General features: G+C 42.2%; 1 protein-coding gene across 3 annotated transcripts in view; it reads left to right on the forward strand.

Moving 5' to 3' along the window:
• The window catches only part of LOC145241470 (uncharacterized), a 353227-nt gene that overhangs the window by 59480 nt on the left and 275859 nt on the right, over window positions 1-17888 (forward strand). For all 3 annotated transcript variants that reach the window (XM_080104454.1, XM_080104452.1, XM_080104455.1), the window contains 2 exons: window positions 6977-7150; window positions 11596-11702. In XM_080104454.1, coding sequence (XP_079960580.1) covers window positions 6977-7150; window positions 11596-11702 — 281 coding nt within the window. The remainder of the gene's footprint in view (window positions 1-6976; window positions 7151-11595; window positions 11703-17888) is intronic.

Raw genomic sequence — 17888 nt, forward strand, 5'->3', positions numbered from 1 at the left:
AATAAAAAAATATGGGCGATTTTCTAAGAAAAAAAGATCTCGAAGAGAAAACGCTGATTAACCATATAATCGTTTTTAAAATCCACAAGAAATCTATCTAAGTTTAAAAGTGATAAAAAAATAACAGTAAAATGATATAGGAATAACGCACCAGACCGTAATACATATGGTTTGAGGTTCGATTCCTATAAACAGTCAAGTTACGCTGAAGAGATGCAGGGCATCGAAACATGTATGTCCGTAGATTACTGTTATATAAATAAAATAAATAAAATATTTATTTACATCCACCTAAAAATATGAGCGATTTTCTAAGAAAATGATTTTAAAGGTGAAAACGGTAATTAACCGTATTATCGTCTTAAAATTCCACAAGAAATCTACATAAGTTTAAAAGCGATAAAAAAATAACAGTAAAATTATCTATGACTTCGTCGTTGCTGTGCCAGTTGACACGGTTAAGATTCGGATTAAAAATTGTTATAAAAATAAATATAATTTAGGCGCACAGTATGATTATGATTATGATTATGTTGGCGCGTGAAAAATAAAAAAAATAACACCCACGCAAATTCCGGCATGGCCTTATATATTAAATCGACTCAAAACGAGCGGACGTAGTACAGAGCACCCCACGTGATGTTTCCGTCCAATGGGATTTCTCCAAGGACATTTTTCTAAACTTTTCCTTTTAAGCTCGCTGGAGCCGGTCCAAATAGTATTTAAGCACACACAAACATCAAATCTCTCTCTCAACTACATTTTCATTTGGACGTTCCACGCGTGTTACTATCACTCTTCCATTTTCACCGCTCCGCGCGCTTCATACAATTTCACAGGCGAACATTACCTATTACCTCTCTTAACGTGTTTTAACATATGAACAGTTCAACAAAAAAAGACATTCTCCTTTTTTATATACGAACACTTAAAAAGGACTTCTGAACTCATTATAAAGAGATTTATATTTTATTTGTTAATGGTTGGTTTCTGAGAATAAACCTCCGTTTGTTTTGCATGTAAGTCTTTTTATTTTTATTTATTTGTGGAGGAAGTTAGTTCCTAAAAAGGCCTGACGATCCCCACAAGTTGGTGACCCGACTTAGAACATTGCATGCACAGCGGAATCTCCTTACAAGTTACACGCGGTTTCCTAAGCTACTTGCTATATCATGCCTGCAGTAACACTCAAAGGAAGTTAAAAGGCGACGCGAATCTCAAGGGATGATACAGGCCGTCAAACGAAGCGTGGATCTCAGTACAATATAGCAACAAATTAGCGAGTTATGCCGATAGTCGCTATAAAATCGAAAATTAAACAAATCATGACTCAGCGTCAAAACAGCACTTTTGCTCATCAGGCACCCCCCAACAACGAGTTGGTGATAAATAACGTGTAATGAACACACACGGCTACAATTCAGCCGATCCAAACGTGAACACGAGCGTATAAAACCCCTCGGAAAATGATCTACCACAATCTCGAACTTCACTCGGCAGTTTAACAGACCTCAGAAACACAGACCCTAGCAAAAGCAACTTTTTTTTTCGATCACGATTTCAAGCTTCGCGTACTCGAAATAAGTCAACCGACAGTTTAAAGGCTTTAAAATCACTTTCAAACGAAAAACAGAAAAATGGAACCTCCCCGTGCTGAAACACCTCTGGCTACATTAACACTAAATATACCAGCTTTTAATCCCACCAATATAAAGACGTGGTTTATCCAGATCCAGGCCCTTTTCGACGCAAAACGGATTACGTCTCAGCGAACCAGGTATTGTTATTTGGTTGAAAAACTCCCGGCAGACATCGTCGAAGAGGTGACTGAGTTATTGGAGAACGTGCCAGAAAATAATCCATACGATAAACTTAAGGAGGCCATTTTGAGACGGACTGGCTTATCAAACGAGACAACGTTACGCAATCTCTTCACCCAAGTAGAATTGGGAGATCGCACACCGTCGCAACTTTTACGATACATGCGATCATTGCTAGGGGACAACAAAATGTCCGAAAATATAATGAGAAGTTTGTGGCTGGATAAACTCCCAGACACAACAGTACAAATTCTGGGACCCACAACGGAAGAGACAAGCACTGAAAAGCTCGCCGACATGGCAGACCGAATTCATGAAAATCTGAGGAACTGCAAAGTAAACTCAGCACAAGCACAGCCAAAACAGACGAGAGACGACGAAGTAGCCGGGCTAAAAACTACGGTCGAAAATCTCACTCGTCAATTGCAGGAATTAATGCAAATAAACCGTCGTTACTCATTTAAAAAACGACCTAACTACCGAAAACGAAGTTTTAGTAGAGGTCGAAGCAACACACGAGAACGAGCGAACGAAATCTGTTTTTACCACAAAAAAATCGGCACAGAAGCGAGGCGTTGCACTTATCCTTGTTCCTTTAAAAACAAGAACCAGGGAAACGATCATTCCAGCCAGTAGTGACGACAACTGTTGCTGGATTTTCCACTAAAGGTCGTCTATTTTTCATTCGCGACAGTAATCACGGATATAACTTCTTAATAGACACTGGAGCCGAAATAAGCGTGATACCACCGCTACGCAAACAGAAAGCTACTCCACAGCCTTACCACCTCCAGGCAGCTAATGGCACTCAAATACCGATATACGGTGAAAAGTACTTAAGCGTGAATCTCGGCTTGCGTCGCACATTTTCGTGGATTTTTACCATAGCCAACGTGACGACACCAATATTAGGAGCAGATTTCCTAGCACGATTTAATCTATCGGTAGACATGACTAATCGCACATTGACTGATAACCAAATAAAAGTCGTAATTAAAGGTATCACCACAAGATACCAGTCTACTGGGATTAGTTCTGCCTTACCTGAAGAGACGTACATTCGTCGGCTGTTTCAAAAATACCCACAACTTACTCAGCCATTCAAAGTCACGGATAATATTAAACATAATGCAAGGCATCATATTAAAACGAATAGACAACCCGTCTACGCCACCCCCAGACGTCTGAAGCCGGATAAGTACAAGATCGCAAAAGACGAATTTCAACGCATGTTACAACAAGGAATATCCGACCTTCCAAAAGTGCGTGGTCATCTCCTCTACATATGGTACAGAAATCAGACGCGACAACATGGCGTCCTTGCGGCGATTTCAGGAGATTAAATGCACAAACCGTACCGGATAGATACCCTATCCCACACATTCACGATTTCGCAATCGGACTGCAAAATGCCACGGTATTTTCCAAACTGGATTTAGTAAAAGCATATTACCAAATACCGGTGGCGGAAGAAGATATCCATAAAACAGCACTGACCACGCCATTTGGACTTTACGAATTCGTCAGAATGCCATTCGGACTTAGAAACGCTTGTCAAACCTTCCAAAGGTTAATAGACGAGGTTTTTAGGGACCTTCCATTCGTATTCGCATACGTGGACGATGCCCTAATTGCTAGTAGAAACCTCGACGAACATAAACAACACTTGGAACAAGCTTTCCAAAAACTGTCCCATTACGGTTTAAAATTAAACTTGGACAAATGTATTTTCGGTTAGCAAGAAGTAAATTTCCTCGGACATTCAATCGATAAGGATGGTATATCACCATTACCCGAAAAAGTAAGTGCCATTACGAATTTTCCACAACCTACGTCTGTTAGACAAGTTCGTCGCTTCATAGGTGTAATTAATTATTACAGACGATTTTTACCCAACTGTTCCACAATCCTTGCACCGTTAACGTCATTATTGAAGAACAAAACGAAAAACCAACAATTAAAACTGGAAGGATCAGCTTTAAAAGCTTTCCATCAAGCTAAAACTGCCTTAGTCAATTTCACAAAATTGAATTATATTAAGGACAGTGAAGAATCGAAACTTACACTTACAACAGACGCATCAGACATAGCTGTAGGAGCAGTTATACACCAACTGACAGGGGATACAATGACCCCTATATCGTTTTTCTCAGCCAAACTGAGCAAGACACAGACAAAGTACAGTACCTTTTCAAGAGAGCTATTAGCAATTTATTTGTCAATTAAACATTTTAGACATCTGTTAGAAGGAAGAAACTTTTGTATTTACACTGACCATAAACCGTTAACGTATGCACTGCATACACATGTAGATAGATATGGTCCAAGAGAAATCAGACATCTTGATTATATTGCTCAATATTCCACAGACATCAAATACGTCAAGGGACAAGAAAACATCGTGGCGGACGCATTATCACGAGCTGCAATAACTTCGCTAAATTCCAGTTCGTTGAGTATGGAATTAATTGTACAAGAACAAAAGACGGACGAGACACTCACTGACGTACAACAGAAAACGTCTTTGCAACTGAAGGAAATGCCTGTACCTTTTAGTACAACAACATTTTATTGTGATACAGCAAAAAAACAGCCACGTCCATACATACCGCCAAGCATCAGACGACATGTTTTTCAACATTTTCACAATTTATCTCATCCAGGCAAACGAGCCACTGTAAAAATAATAGCAGACCGCTTTGTTTGGCCGAAAATGAATACAGATATTCGAAATTGGACCAAGACGTGTGTATCTTGTCAAAATAATAAAATACACAGGCACACAAAGTCACCGCTGGGCACGTTCAGTACGCCCGATGCTAGATTTACCAATATCCATGTTGACTTGGTGGGGCCATTACCCCCCCTCAAAAGGACACACCCACATTCTCACCATAGTCGACAGGTTCAGCAGATGGCCAACAGCCATACCCGTGAAGGACACATCTGCGGCGACAGTAGCTGGAACAATACTAAAAGACTGGATAGCGATATTTGGAGTACCGTCAGTACTCACAACGGACAGAGGCTCGCAATTTCAATCGAAACTCTTCGCAGAGTTCAACCAATTGTTGGGAACAACCCACATAAAGACAACGGCTTATCACCCTTGTTCGAACGGCCTCGTCGAACGCTTTCACAGACAGCTAAAAACTTTTTTTTTGGCTACGAGTCTTAACAACGCAGACTGGTCAGATAATTTACCATTAATCCTATTAATGATCCGAAACACGATAAAAGAGGATTTACAAAGCACGCCAGCGGAGGTAGTTTTTGGATCAGCAGTCACATTACCTGGACAATATTTTAATGCATACACAGACATTTCACCCACAGCTACATTTGTGACGGAATTAAAGAGCAAAATGTCTTCTCTCAAATTTACACCCACCAGGAGGGCTGACAAACAAACATATGTGCCGAATGACCTTCATACATGCAAATATGTATTTATTAGGAATGATACAGTCAAAAAGCCATTTTGTCCAAATTACACAGGACCATACCAAGTTTTGGACAGAAGTGAAAAATATTTTACTGTCCAAAGGAAAGACAGGAAAGACAAGATCGCGATCGACCGAATTAAACCAGCATACATTGAGGAATACCCTCAGACAATTTCCCCACCAGAACAAATTCCCTTAGAACATGGGAGTCCAGCACAAAATGACAGGAACATCAAACCTACGACAAAAACAAGTAGGAAAGTCCACTGGCCGAAACATTTCAAGGAATACATTACATATTGAAAAAAGTTTTTTTTCTCTTTTAAATCTGGGGGGGGGGGAGTATTGTGCCAGTTGACACGGTTAAGATTCAGATTAAAAATTGTTATAAAAATAAATACAATTTAGGCGCACAGTATGATTATGATTATGTTGGCGCGTGAAAAATAAAAAAAATAACTCCCACGCAAATTCCGGCATAGCCTTATATATTAAATCGACTCAAAACGAGCGGACGTAGTACAGAGCACCCCACGTGATGTTTCCGTCCAATGGGATTTCTCTAAGGACATTTTTCTAAACTTTTCCTTTTAAGCTCGCTGGAGCCGGTCCAAATAGTATTTAAGCACACACAAACATCAAATCTCTCTCTCAACTACATTTTCATTCGGACGTTCCACGCGTGTTACTATCACTCTTCCATTTTCACCGCTCCGCGCGCTTCATACAATTTCACAGGCGAACATTACCTATTACCTCTCTTAACGTGTTTTAACATATGAACAGTTCAACAAAAAAAGACATTCTCCTTTTTTATATACGAACACTTAAAAAGGACTTCTGAACTCATTATAAAGAGATTTATATTTTATTTGTTAATGGTTGGTTTCTGTGAATAAACCTCCGTTTGTTTTGCATGTAAGTCTTCTTCTTTTTATTTTTATTTATTTGTGGAGGAAGTTAGTTCCTAAAAAGGCCTGACGACCCCCACATTGCATAACGAATAACGCACCAGACTCTTATACATACTCCTGCGGCTACCAGCGACTCCCACAACCTCCAGTGCTTCCAGCCACAATCTCCAGTGCCAACTGACGCCCAACTACCTACTCTAGCGCCCACTGATGTCCACTTACTTGCTCCAGTGCCCACTGACATCTAACTGTGCATTCCAGTACGCACTGGCGTACAGTTTCCAGTCTCAGCTACCAGTCTCATCCCTCGTCGATGTCCGGATACAAGTTTCCAAAATCAGATCCGGACCGAGGCTCGTCATCCTGCTTCGGGGACGCACAGCTTTTAACCCTGCAATACGCTCGTTCTCGCTCCGGGTGATCCTGATACACAATCTCCATTGCCGTACAAGTTACTGTTTTCGCTTGGTAAAATAAAACAGGATACCTTATCGTATTCAACCGATCATCTGTGTTTGATTTACTATTGCCGTCACCTTTTTTGTCTTGTGTCTACTTTCTCAGTTGTATGGTCAATTGCCACCTTCACCTTTCGACTTCCTGCAACATTTGTACCTGCATTATCAATACGTATACTTTTTTCACGGCATTTCATTCAGTAACATTTTATACATTGTAGGGTGATGGAACTTCGAGCATAATATATGGATGAGAGTGTGTAGAAATTAGATTAGTTTTTTGAAAAGAATTATGCCTTTTTGTAATTTTTGTTTACTTTTATTTTTTTATTTTTAAGGCTGTGGAATGTGGTCATGCTGATGTAGTAAAGTTGCTTTTGAATAGCGATGTTGGTGTAGAGAGTCGGCTTGACGAAGGAAATACACCTTTACATTTGGCTGTTCAACACCGTTATGTTGTCATTATTAATATTTTATTAAAAAACGGAGCAAGTACAAATCTCAAAAACTTGGTGAGTATGTTATCTTATTTCTACGATTCCAATGAAACACAAATTTTTACTCATAAAAAATTACTATTCGTGGAACAAAATGTAGTTTAAACAATGAATCTCAAATAATAGACGTTTACTGGTCATATTTTCGCCTCTGTTAGCCTGAATATTTTCGTTCTCACATATAAAAACTATTTCAAAACTGATTCTACAAAAAAATTATTTCCCATCTTTAAGAAGAATTACAAAAATGTATAAAGAATATATATAAGAAAGAAAGGATAAACTATTTGAAGGGATTTAAAATGATTTTGTTTTAACAGACATTTTTTCTACCTTTCGCTGAATGTATTCTGCAACCAAGTAAAGCCTACAATATTATAAGAAGGTTTTTTTTTGGGGGGGGGCGACTTACTAATATCGGAAATGTTTAGTATCTTTGTCTAAAACCACCGATGCATTAGGTTAATTATTTTATTTAAACGTAAAGTCAATTCTACTTCCGTATATGGATTTCTTCATTTCTTAATAATTTATTATTTATCCGTGGACATGTCTGAAAAAAAGACAGAAGAATGCAATCCTATTTAGATAGTAAAAAAAAAAGATCTTTCGATATGTTTTGTTTACTTTATCATTGTTTAGTATATAGGAATATAAGAACATACGCTAATCATGAGAATATATCTCCAATTGACAATGTAAGGATGGGACAAAATCTTAACTTGACCTTACTTATACATTTGATAGGCATGTATTAAGATTCTTTATATATATATATATATATATATATATATATATATATATATATATATATATATATATATATATACAAAATCTCAATACGTGTCTATCAAATGTATATAAGTAAGGTCCAGAAGTGCTAATGTGCCTAATATGAATGATAAATTGATGTATTTATTTCATGTTTGTATATATGTGTTAGCTATAACATTGACGTATATGTTTATTTCATGTATATGTATATATGTATGTTTGGCGTTTACTGTTCGAATATTATCAGTAGCGGCGCCTAATTCTGGTTTCAGCATTAATCAGTTGCAACAATAAATTCATTAACTCGTGCATTATATTAACCTAAAGTTTAACTTTTACTCGTATACAAAATATTATCATGTTAACTCTTATCCAAACGGCAACAATGTGACAAGGAATTTAAGAAGAATCATTAGAAACTTGGACCATTCTCATTAAGCAATTCCTGTTATATGGGAATATGAAGCAGTAGAATACATTGTAAATAGTCAACCATTTGCACCTTTCCTAGTCTCACACAAAAACACACGTTCACATTTCAAGCTATATTACTTGTCATATACGCGTACACAAACATACGCGCTCACGTCCACACACGGACATATATTCACGTTCGCGTACATACACTCACATTCACGTGTATACTCTCACACTCGCACATGTATGCACACATAGACAACGTCACTTCCCCTTTCAAAGGAAATCCATACATGCGCAAAGGACCACCGGAAACACCTATAAAAGAAAGAGCAATAAGCGGCTTCTTCCTTTTCGGACCAGCTTTCGAGCTGTGCGGTCTACGGACCGACAGCGCGCCTTTTCGGCATGTGTGCACGCGCGTACCTCACGCCACTTGCTACTATGTGGGACAAAAAGCCAACAGACAGTATGTACACTTTATATGCTTTCTCTCTTCATAACCTCGATTGACATTCTCACTCTTTCTCTCTATATATACAACTTGTTTCTGAGAATACCTTCGCGTAGCTGACTGTTAACTGATGTCAACCCTCTATCCTTTGTATCTGGGCTATCATTCTCATTTCTACTATATTACTCACTTCTCTTCCCACGCGTGAACAAACGATAGTGAGATGAACACACGTTTCCTTTTCCTTTTACACCACCAGTCCCGCAACAAACAATGGTTACACCCACGCGGATATGAACACGTGTTATATCTAAAATATTCATTCTTTCAACAGTAAATAAACAACACGTTTATCTATTCCAGTAATTGAGTCTTTGTTTCATTCATTCCATTCGTTTCATTATTTTTCTTTTGTAACGGGATTAGGATTTATATATTCTAGTCCTCAACAAACGATGGTGACCCCGTTATTTTAAAATGAAATGGATGAGTTTGAACGAAACACTCATACACACACATACTCTCTCTCTTTCTCTCTCTCTCTCTCTCTCTCTCTCTCTCTCTCTACAACAATAAACTTTCCCTCTCACCAGCTAACAACGAGAGACGCACGCCAAACTATAGACCTTCCTTCTCACCAGCTAACAGCGAGAGACGCACGTCAAACTATAGGCCTTCCTTCTCCCCAGTTAACAGCGAGAGACGCACGCCAAACTAAACACGCGTAGTACCCTTTTCTTTCATTTGTTTTTTCACGAAATAAATCCTAGTCGGTTTAATTAAATTTAACACGTGCTTCGTCTCTTTCTCAATTCAATTCATTAGTCCTAATTTGCACCGCCTCAACAAAATGGTGACACCCGAATGCGAGAGGAATACGCATTTCCTCCTATGCCACAAGTTCACAACAAACCACCGACCACGACAAGACGTGAAACGAACAAGCATGGTGGCCCTACCTTTTTTTTAAATTAAACGAGACGCGCGTTTTATTTGATAAAGAAAAAAACGAACTTTTCAACAAAGAAAAACAAGTGAACCACTACCGACAGGAATAACTACTACAAACAACAATGACGAGACCCCTCGTCAGACTCGGCAGAAAACAAACACGGAGCTGTCGCCTTCATACCGAATTTTTAAAAAAAAATCGAGCTCGACAAACATTTTTCACGGTTTCCTGACATTACCCTGCAACAAACGCGAGGAGCAAAATCACATAAGCCTATGCACATTCTCTCCCGCACAGCAGATGCAACAACAAAGAAACAATTACAGGACATCCCTATCCTATAGGAAGAAGTTGAATCAACAATACGAGTTGAGATACACCATGCACGCTGATAAACTCACAACTTGGAAGTTTCGTTGACAGCCGGCAATCACACCCCGTTCAACAAGAAAGAATGCGCAACTACCGCCCGTCCAAACAATGTACACACTACCGCAGAATCACTTGCGAAGACACAGTCAACGCGAATCAAAAATTTTCCTTCCAAACGAATAATGCACTTCACTATCCAAGCAACTCGTTGCACATGCACATGTCAGCACAAAAAAAAAACAAAAAAACTCAAACAAACAAATGTCAGCCTAAAAAAAAGAGTAAACGCATTTTCCACACGTAAGTAAATACTTTTTTATACGAACACACTCCGTTTTTGACATTCCGTTTTCGACGTTTTGTTTTAAACAACCACACTAACAGCAAAAACAGGACGAAAAGTCAATTGCCGAAAACATTACTTACAAAAAAAAAATATATATATATATAAATATATACACTGCATATATATTTTTTCCTAGGAAGGGGAGTATTGCGCGAGCCTTTTCTAGTCTCACACAAAAACACATGTTCACATTTCAAGCTATATTACTTGTCATATACATACGCGTACACAAACATATGCGCCCACGTCCACACACGTACATATATTCACGTTCGCGTACATATACTCACATTCACATGTATACTCTCACACTCGCACATGTATGCACACATAGACAACGTCACTTCCCCTTTCAAAGGAAATCCATACATGCGCAAAAGACCCCGGAAACACCTATAAAAGAAAGAGCAATAAGCGGCTTCTTCCTTTTCGGACCAGCTTACGAGCTGTGCGGTCTACGGACCGACAGCGTGCCTTTTCGGCATGCGCACGCACGCGCGTACCTCACGCCACTTGCTACTATGTGGGACAAAAAGCCAACAGACAGTATGTACACTTTATACGCTTTCTCTTTCCATGAACTGGATTGATTCTCTTTTTTCCCTTTTGCCTGGTTTCGTCAACCAGGCAAGTTCGGCGTCCATAGCTCTTGGTTTGAAGACTTTTCCGTGTGGACGACTGCTATCAAGAATACACGGTTTTGCTGAGGCAAACACTCCTTTTCTATTTTCCTTTCAACGTGCGGGACGGCCATTTCTCGCCTTCGACTTCATTTCTTTCTTTTTCACGCATGTAGTCGTCAACGCCTGAATGAACACGTGTAACCCCTAAACCATTTTTATTTTCAACAGAAAATAAACGACATGTTTATTTCATCCAGCAATTGAGTTTTTGTTTCCTTCAATTCCATTCATTTCATTATTTTCTTTTGTAACGGGATTAGGATTTATATGTCCTAGTCCTCTACACATTTTACATAAAAATATTAATTTCTATACATGACTCTAGTTAGATGTTTAGAAATTTACGCATATGTACCAAGCTGCATTATGAGATTATTTTTTTTTGTTCCAACCTAACAGTAACTACGTTTTTATGTCTAATGTTGCGAGATATTTCACTTGTCATATTTTTTTATTCTTCAGCAAGGTCAGACTCCTTTACATTATGCCGTGCTGAAACAAGACTATAACATTGTTACAATTTTACTGAAAAACAATACTGATGTGAATGCAATCGACTATAACCGAAGGTCAGTATTATTCACTTTTCTTTAAGAAGTTTTATTTTCATACAACTTTCCGTTTTAGCTTCTTTATAAACAATCAACTAAATGAATATTTATTCCTAACAATGATATAAACTCGTTATTTGTACATATTTTATTTTGTTTTATTTTTTGTTAGTTTTATTAAATTTTTATTATTCCTTGATTTTGTTTTTAGTTTTGTATGGAACTGTTTAAGAGAAAGAATTTTTGATACTAACTCTATAGCCAGAGATTTCAGCAGCAAATTCTTCCTTTTGGAATCCAGTGTGCCCTGAGAGTAATCATATTTCTTTTAGCTCAAGAGCTGAAAGACTGCACGTGGAATCTCTAAGCATTTGGATTTCTTATTTTAAGACAACCTTGTGAATTTCAACAGTTGTTGGTCATGTCGCAGTTTAACATCACCGACTCCATTTTTTTCTTTCTTCGCCCCCGCCGTTTCCCTTACTCTAAACAAATGAAACACGAGTGAAACGCATGAACATATCCGGGCTTAGTGAATTCATTCACCTGCCCTTTCTCTTTTCATCATCAACCTCGCTACGCACGTGGGAATTTAAATATATCAATAAAGCACCAATAAAACAGGCGATTGGCCTTTTTCTTTTAGACGAAATTAATTTCAATGGAATCAACATACTCACAATCTACTTTTGATTGCATAAATTTCGTTCTAGCATTAATTAGAGTCAATTGCTCTCCGTTGCCCGGGCAACAAGATCAAAGTGTAGTATGTGTTCTGATACATACACCACGCGCGACATATTCTCGTGCCTGGAACACCTGACGAGCTTGTTGGGTAGTGTTTTGTCCGCACCCCCAATTTGTCTGTCTGTCTCTGCTCTCCCCCCCCCCTTACGAGGGGATCCGAGCTGATAATTTACGACCTTCCCGCGAGGGAGGTTCGGAAACACTTTCTCTTTTCCCTCCATTAACTTCCCACTCACTCTCTCAGTTCTATCTCCCCTTCTTGCCGCCTTTTGGCGTCAAAGTCGGTTCCCCACTTTGGACGCCGTCTCCACGTTACTCTTTTCGGTGATTTTTAAAAGAAGAGGGAACCAAAACGAACACCCCCAGCCCGAGGGCTACCAATATGGATACCCTCAGCCAGGGGGCCACCAATATGGATACCCCCAGCCAGGGGACTACTGCTCCCCAAGAGGACGACTCCCCAACAGGAGGAGCAAAAACAACCACTGACGGGGCGTATCGCCTGTATATGACAGCATTGGACGCTCCCCAGGAGGGGGGAAATTTACCAAGGACAATAAAGGGGACAGCGCTCCGCAGGAGGGCTGCTCCCACAAAAGTGGAGCAGATCAAGAAAATGAGGGGGCATACCGCCTGGACCTCAAAAACAAGGAAGGGGCAGATAGCCTCAAAGTAAACAAAAAAGATCATGCTCCCCAAGAGTCCGACTCTCCAAAACGGGAAACTGCTCCCGAAAAAGACTCTAACCAAGGAGAGTCAGGCCTAAAAGACACTGAAAAGGGAGCCGCCCCCCCAAAAAGCGACACTCCCACAAAAGGACAGACTAAGAAATCTGGGGAGGCAGGAGGCGTCACCAATAAACAGGCAGGGGCGACCTCCATAAAAGACCAAAAATGATCTAACCCCACCAAAGACCCCATACCAACACCAACACCCACACCACCAAGAGGGTCTGCGTGGAGGAAGACCGTAGAAAAACAACTGTCCCCTCAAGGGTATAGAGACCTGTACCTGACAAAGTACATACAATACATAGAGGGGGAAGATATAAAACCCATACCAGGTGCCTGGGAGGCGATTGAGGGCAGAGTCCTGTCCTTCGCCATTTCCGATATACCGGAAAACCGCCTCCTGGGGATGAAGAAGGAAGACATGGCGGGGTTCCTCCACAAACTTAATATCCCAGTACTATACCTGTACCAGAGGAGCTTCGCTGTGTGCGACATCCTCCTACCCACCAAGGGCGATGCGGAGAGACTTTCCTTCCAAGAAATAAGCATAGGAGAGTCAAACTAATACCCGAATACCAGAGCAAGAGAAGGACTCGGGTGCAGGTATTTAATGTGCCAACCCAAATACCTGCGGAAGTGTTAGGATGCCTCTTCAGCCAGTACGGTGAGGTGGAACAGGTGACCCCAGAAACTGGGACTTACCTGGGCTGCTACACAATAGCAATGAGGCTGAAGAGGGAGGGTGTTCAGGCGATACCAGCACTGCTGACATACAAGGATGACAGCATAATGGTAGTGGTGGAGGGCCGTCGTCCGCACTGCTGGTTCTGCCAAAAGCAGGGCCACATGGCTAGGAGCTGCCCCCAAAGGGTAACCCTTAATCAAACGACCCAAAAGGCAGTCACAACCCCTGAGACAGCGCCCGTGCCAAAACAGGCGACAACAACCCCTGCAACCACGGCACCAACCCCAGCTCCAAGGAAAACCCAAACCACCCAGGAGGCCAAGGGGGAGGAATGGAGCACGGTAGTGAGACAAACAAAAACGGAAGCCCATAATCCCTTCCACCACCAGCCCAAAAATCGAGGCAGCAGCAACAACAACAGCCACCACAGCCGATGCTGCGGAAACAGTTGCAGCAACAACAACTACTACAGCAGCAATAGCAGCAAGTGCAGCAGAAGCAGCAGCAGCAATGACACCAGCGAGAGCAGCAGCAACAAAAACAGCCGTAGCAGCAACTAGAGGAGCAGACACAACCAACGGTCCCCACACTAATCAAGACCGGGATCAAGCAGAGAAAAGACTGCTCCTCTGAGAATGAATCCGCAAGTGAGAGGGAGAAGAACTCAACCTCACCTCTCCCCGGTTCATTCGAAAAAAAGAAAAAGAAAAACAAAAGAAGAAAAGGGGAAGAAAAGGTGGCCCTCACTCCCTGTGAACATACACCACCCCTAACAACAAAATCCACTTCCACCCCTAAATGAGACACTGCACCAACACCAGACACCGCACCAACAACAAACATGGCACCAACATCAGACACTACACCAGCACCAGACATCGCACTAACACCCGTCCCCACACTAATGCAAACTGAGCCACCACCCCAAAAAGAAAAGGAAAAGAATGAACTGAGGGAGGGGAGAGACTTCTCTGCCTCTCACAGACAAACCAAATTAAAAGCCCTTGCCCCCGAGGAACTATGTTATGTAGACCCTCTATCTGTGGCAACAGTCATTTCCCATCGGCAGAGGAAAAACTTAAAACCTCTGCTCGATTACAACCAGATAAAGGGGAAAGATGTAAATATTTCCCGGACGCCTCACTCCTAATAACTTGTGTCAGAACTAACTTGTGGACAAGGTTGCAGGCTGCTGAAGGGGCGTTTCCGGGAATCTAACTGGTGAAGAAAAATGACCCTTGTCTTGATGAACTGTCAAAACAATGCAAGGGAAGGGTCCCAGTGTTGGTCCATCCATCACTCTACAGGGTCATGAAATTAATTTATCCTTTGGACGTCAGCAGCATTGCGAGAGAAGGTCAGGATATGAAAAACCTGACCACCTTGAGCATGGCACATAACGTCAGCGTCCTCTCCCTGGCTGACTTCGGAGCTGAGTGTGACACACCCTAAGGTAGGTACCATGGCTTACAATTTGGCTAGTTGGAATGCGAGGGGCTTAAGATCATCGGACCAGGCGGCTTGCCTCTGGCATGACCTCTTGTCCCTGGGAGTGGATGTGGCTGCGATTCAGGAGACGCATTTTGTTTCCTCTGTGGACTGTCAGGTGCTGGCCCGAGATTTTGAGGTTTTCTCAGCATATGGCAGCCCACGGGGGAAGGGACTTTCCGTGCTGGTTAAACGTACATTGTCAGCGACAGTCGACGTTGTTCATAGGGATGTGGTGGGCAGGCTGGTTGTGGCCAATGTTGCTGTAAAAGGTTCTGTGTTTCGGGTGATCATGGTTCATGCGCCCAGCACCGCTCATGAAAGGGTCTCATTTTTCAGTCAGCTTGACGCGTTTGTAGATTGTTGGAGGCGGGTAGTGCTAATGGTATATTGGAACGCCATCTTAGACCCCGTGATAGATAAGGTAGGAGGCGATGCTAGAGGATTGGAGAAGTGCGAGTCCAGCCTGGCTGATCTGATGGCTAGATGCGGTCTGGTCAACAGGTTTCGGGTTGAGCAACCGGGGCGGGAGATGTGGACGTGGACCAATAGCATTTCCTCCTATCCAAACACTTACTTGGACAGGATGTTAGTTAGGAGAGGTGAAGTAGACTTCTTATCTTATCCCACGTTCACTTGGCTAGGCCAGACAGACCATAAATTAGTTATGGCCCCGCTGAAGCTAGGAAATAGGCCTAAGTTAGTGGCTCACTGGGAGTTAAACACCTCCCTTCTGGAGATACAAGACTTCCAAGAGAAGCTAATAGAATTAATTCAAAAAGCACTAGTGGGGGCGGTTACTGGGAGTAAGTGGTGGGTAGGTCTAAAAGCCAAAATTAGAACCTTCTCCGTCAAGTATGCCCAGCGCCTTGCACTAGATAAGGCCAAGACGAAGAAGAAGCTAGAGCAGAAACTAGCCCGGGCTACATGGGAGGGTGATAGGGTTAGTCACAAACTAGCTAAGCAGGACCTTCTGCGCGAGAATAGCGAGTGTTATGAAGGTCAAGTAGTCAGAGCTAGGCTTAGAAAGGTAGGCAATGAAGCAGTCAACTCCAACATTGACGCGCGTCGTGAAATTTCTAGGTGTGGCTTGGACAAGTACATTGCAAAGGTAAGACATCTGGATGGATGCATCCTGGAATTGACTCGGGATATCTGCAAGGGGTTTTGAGAACATTTCGAGGAGCATTTTACGCAGCAGCCCGATCTTCTGGTCCTTGAGTTTAGTGGCTGACTCTCCCCGCCTCGAGGCGGCTAGAGCGGCTAGTTGCGAGGGCCGGGTGATGGAGCGGGAGGTTTTTACTGCGCTGAAGCAGGTCAGCTGTGACAGATCGCCGGGACTCGATGGTCTGCCATAGGAACTGTATTTGAGGCTGTCGGCCATGTTTCTGCCTCTTCTGACGGATGTGTTCAACCATTGATTTGCTCAGGGATCCATCCCAGGCCAAGTCACCAAGGGAGTGATCACATTGCTGAAGAAAGGTGATGGGCATGGTGGGGAACAGTTAGACGATTACAGGCCCATAACTCTGCTAAACACAGGTCCTGTCGAATTGGCTGCAGGTTGTTATCGGTGAGTTGGTTGAATCGGAACCGAATTACGCTGTGAAGGGGAGATCGATTCAGAACAACTTGCACCTGATCTGCACGATCCTAGAGGGAGGGATGGATGAGGGATAGTTGACGACACGGAAGCAGCGCTGATCAACTTAGATCAATCCAAAGCTTTCCATAGGGTCGACCATCGTTTTTTTAGCATCTGTCTTAGAGGCCGCCAGTTTTAAACCGGACTTCTGCAAGTGGATCTCCGTGATGTATCGACAGCCCACAGCCGTCGTGTAAGTCAACGGAAAGTGCTTGAAACCCTTTGTTATCTCTCGGTCAGTTCGTCAGGATTGTCCGCTGTCACCCCTACTCTATTTCCTGGCTTTGGAGCCCCTGCTCCACAAGCTGAGACGTGGGGAGGCAAATTCGGCCCAGCGCAGAATTGTAATACCCAGTGGCTCAGCTGCCAAGGTATCCGTGTTCGCCGATGATGTCACGATCTTTGTGTCAAGCTTCAGATCGTGTCGGAGGTACTCGCTCAGTACGAAAGAATTACAGGGACCAAGATAAACCGCAGCAAGTCGGTAGGAGTGTGGTTGGGCGCCTGAAGTTGAAACGCAAACCTCCCGGCGCCCTTCAGCTGGACACATCACCCAGTTTGGATCCTTGGCGTGTGGTTCAGGTCTTCAGCTTGTCAAAAATTGGTTGGAGGTACGGTCAAAGGTGGAGGCTGCAGTCAATTAGTGACTTCCTAGGAAACTTTCCTTAAAGAGTAGAGCTGAGGCGTGCGCCACTTACGTCTTTCCTCTCATCCTTTACCGGCTGGCCATACTTCCTCTGCCTGCACAACACCTAACAGCTCTTGTCGAACTCTTATCCTCGCTTCTTTGGGACAGAGGAAGACACTGGGTGAGCAGTCTGTGTGAGGGAGACTTGGGAATGCCAGACTTGAAGTGTCATCGAGACGCTGAGAGGCAGGCCTTCATGAGCAACTATATGCAAGATGAC

The sequence above is a fragment of the Euprymna scolopes genome, chromosome 20, assembly GCF_053919585.1.
Source record: "Euprymna scolopes isolate OS-2025 chromosome 20, ASM5391958v1, whole genome shotgun sequence".
Taxonomy (NCBI): domain Eukaryota; kingdom Metazoa; phylum Mollusca; class Cephalopoda; order Sepiida; family Sepiolidae; genus Euprymna; species Euprymna scolopes.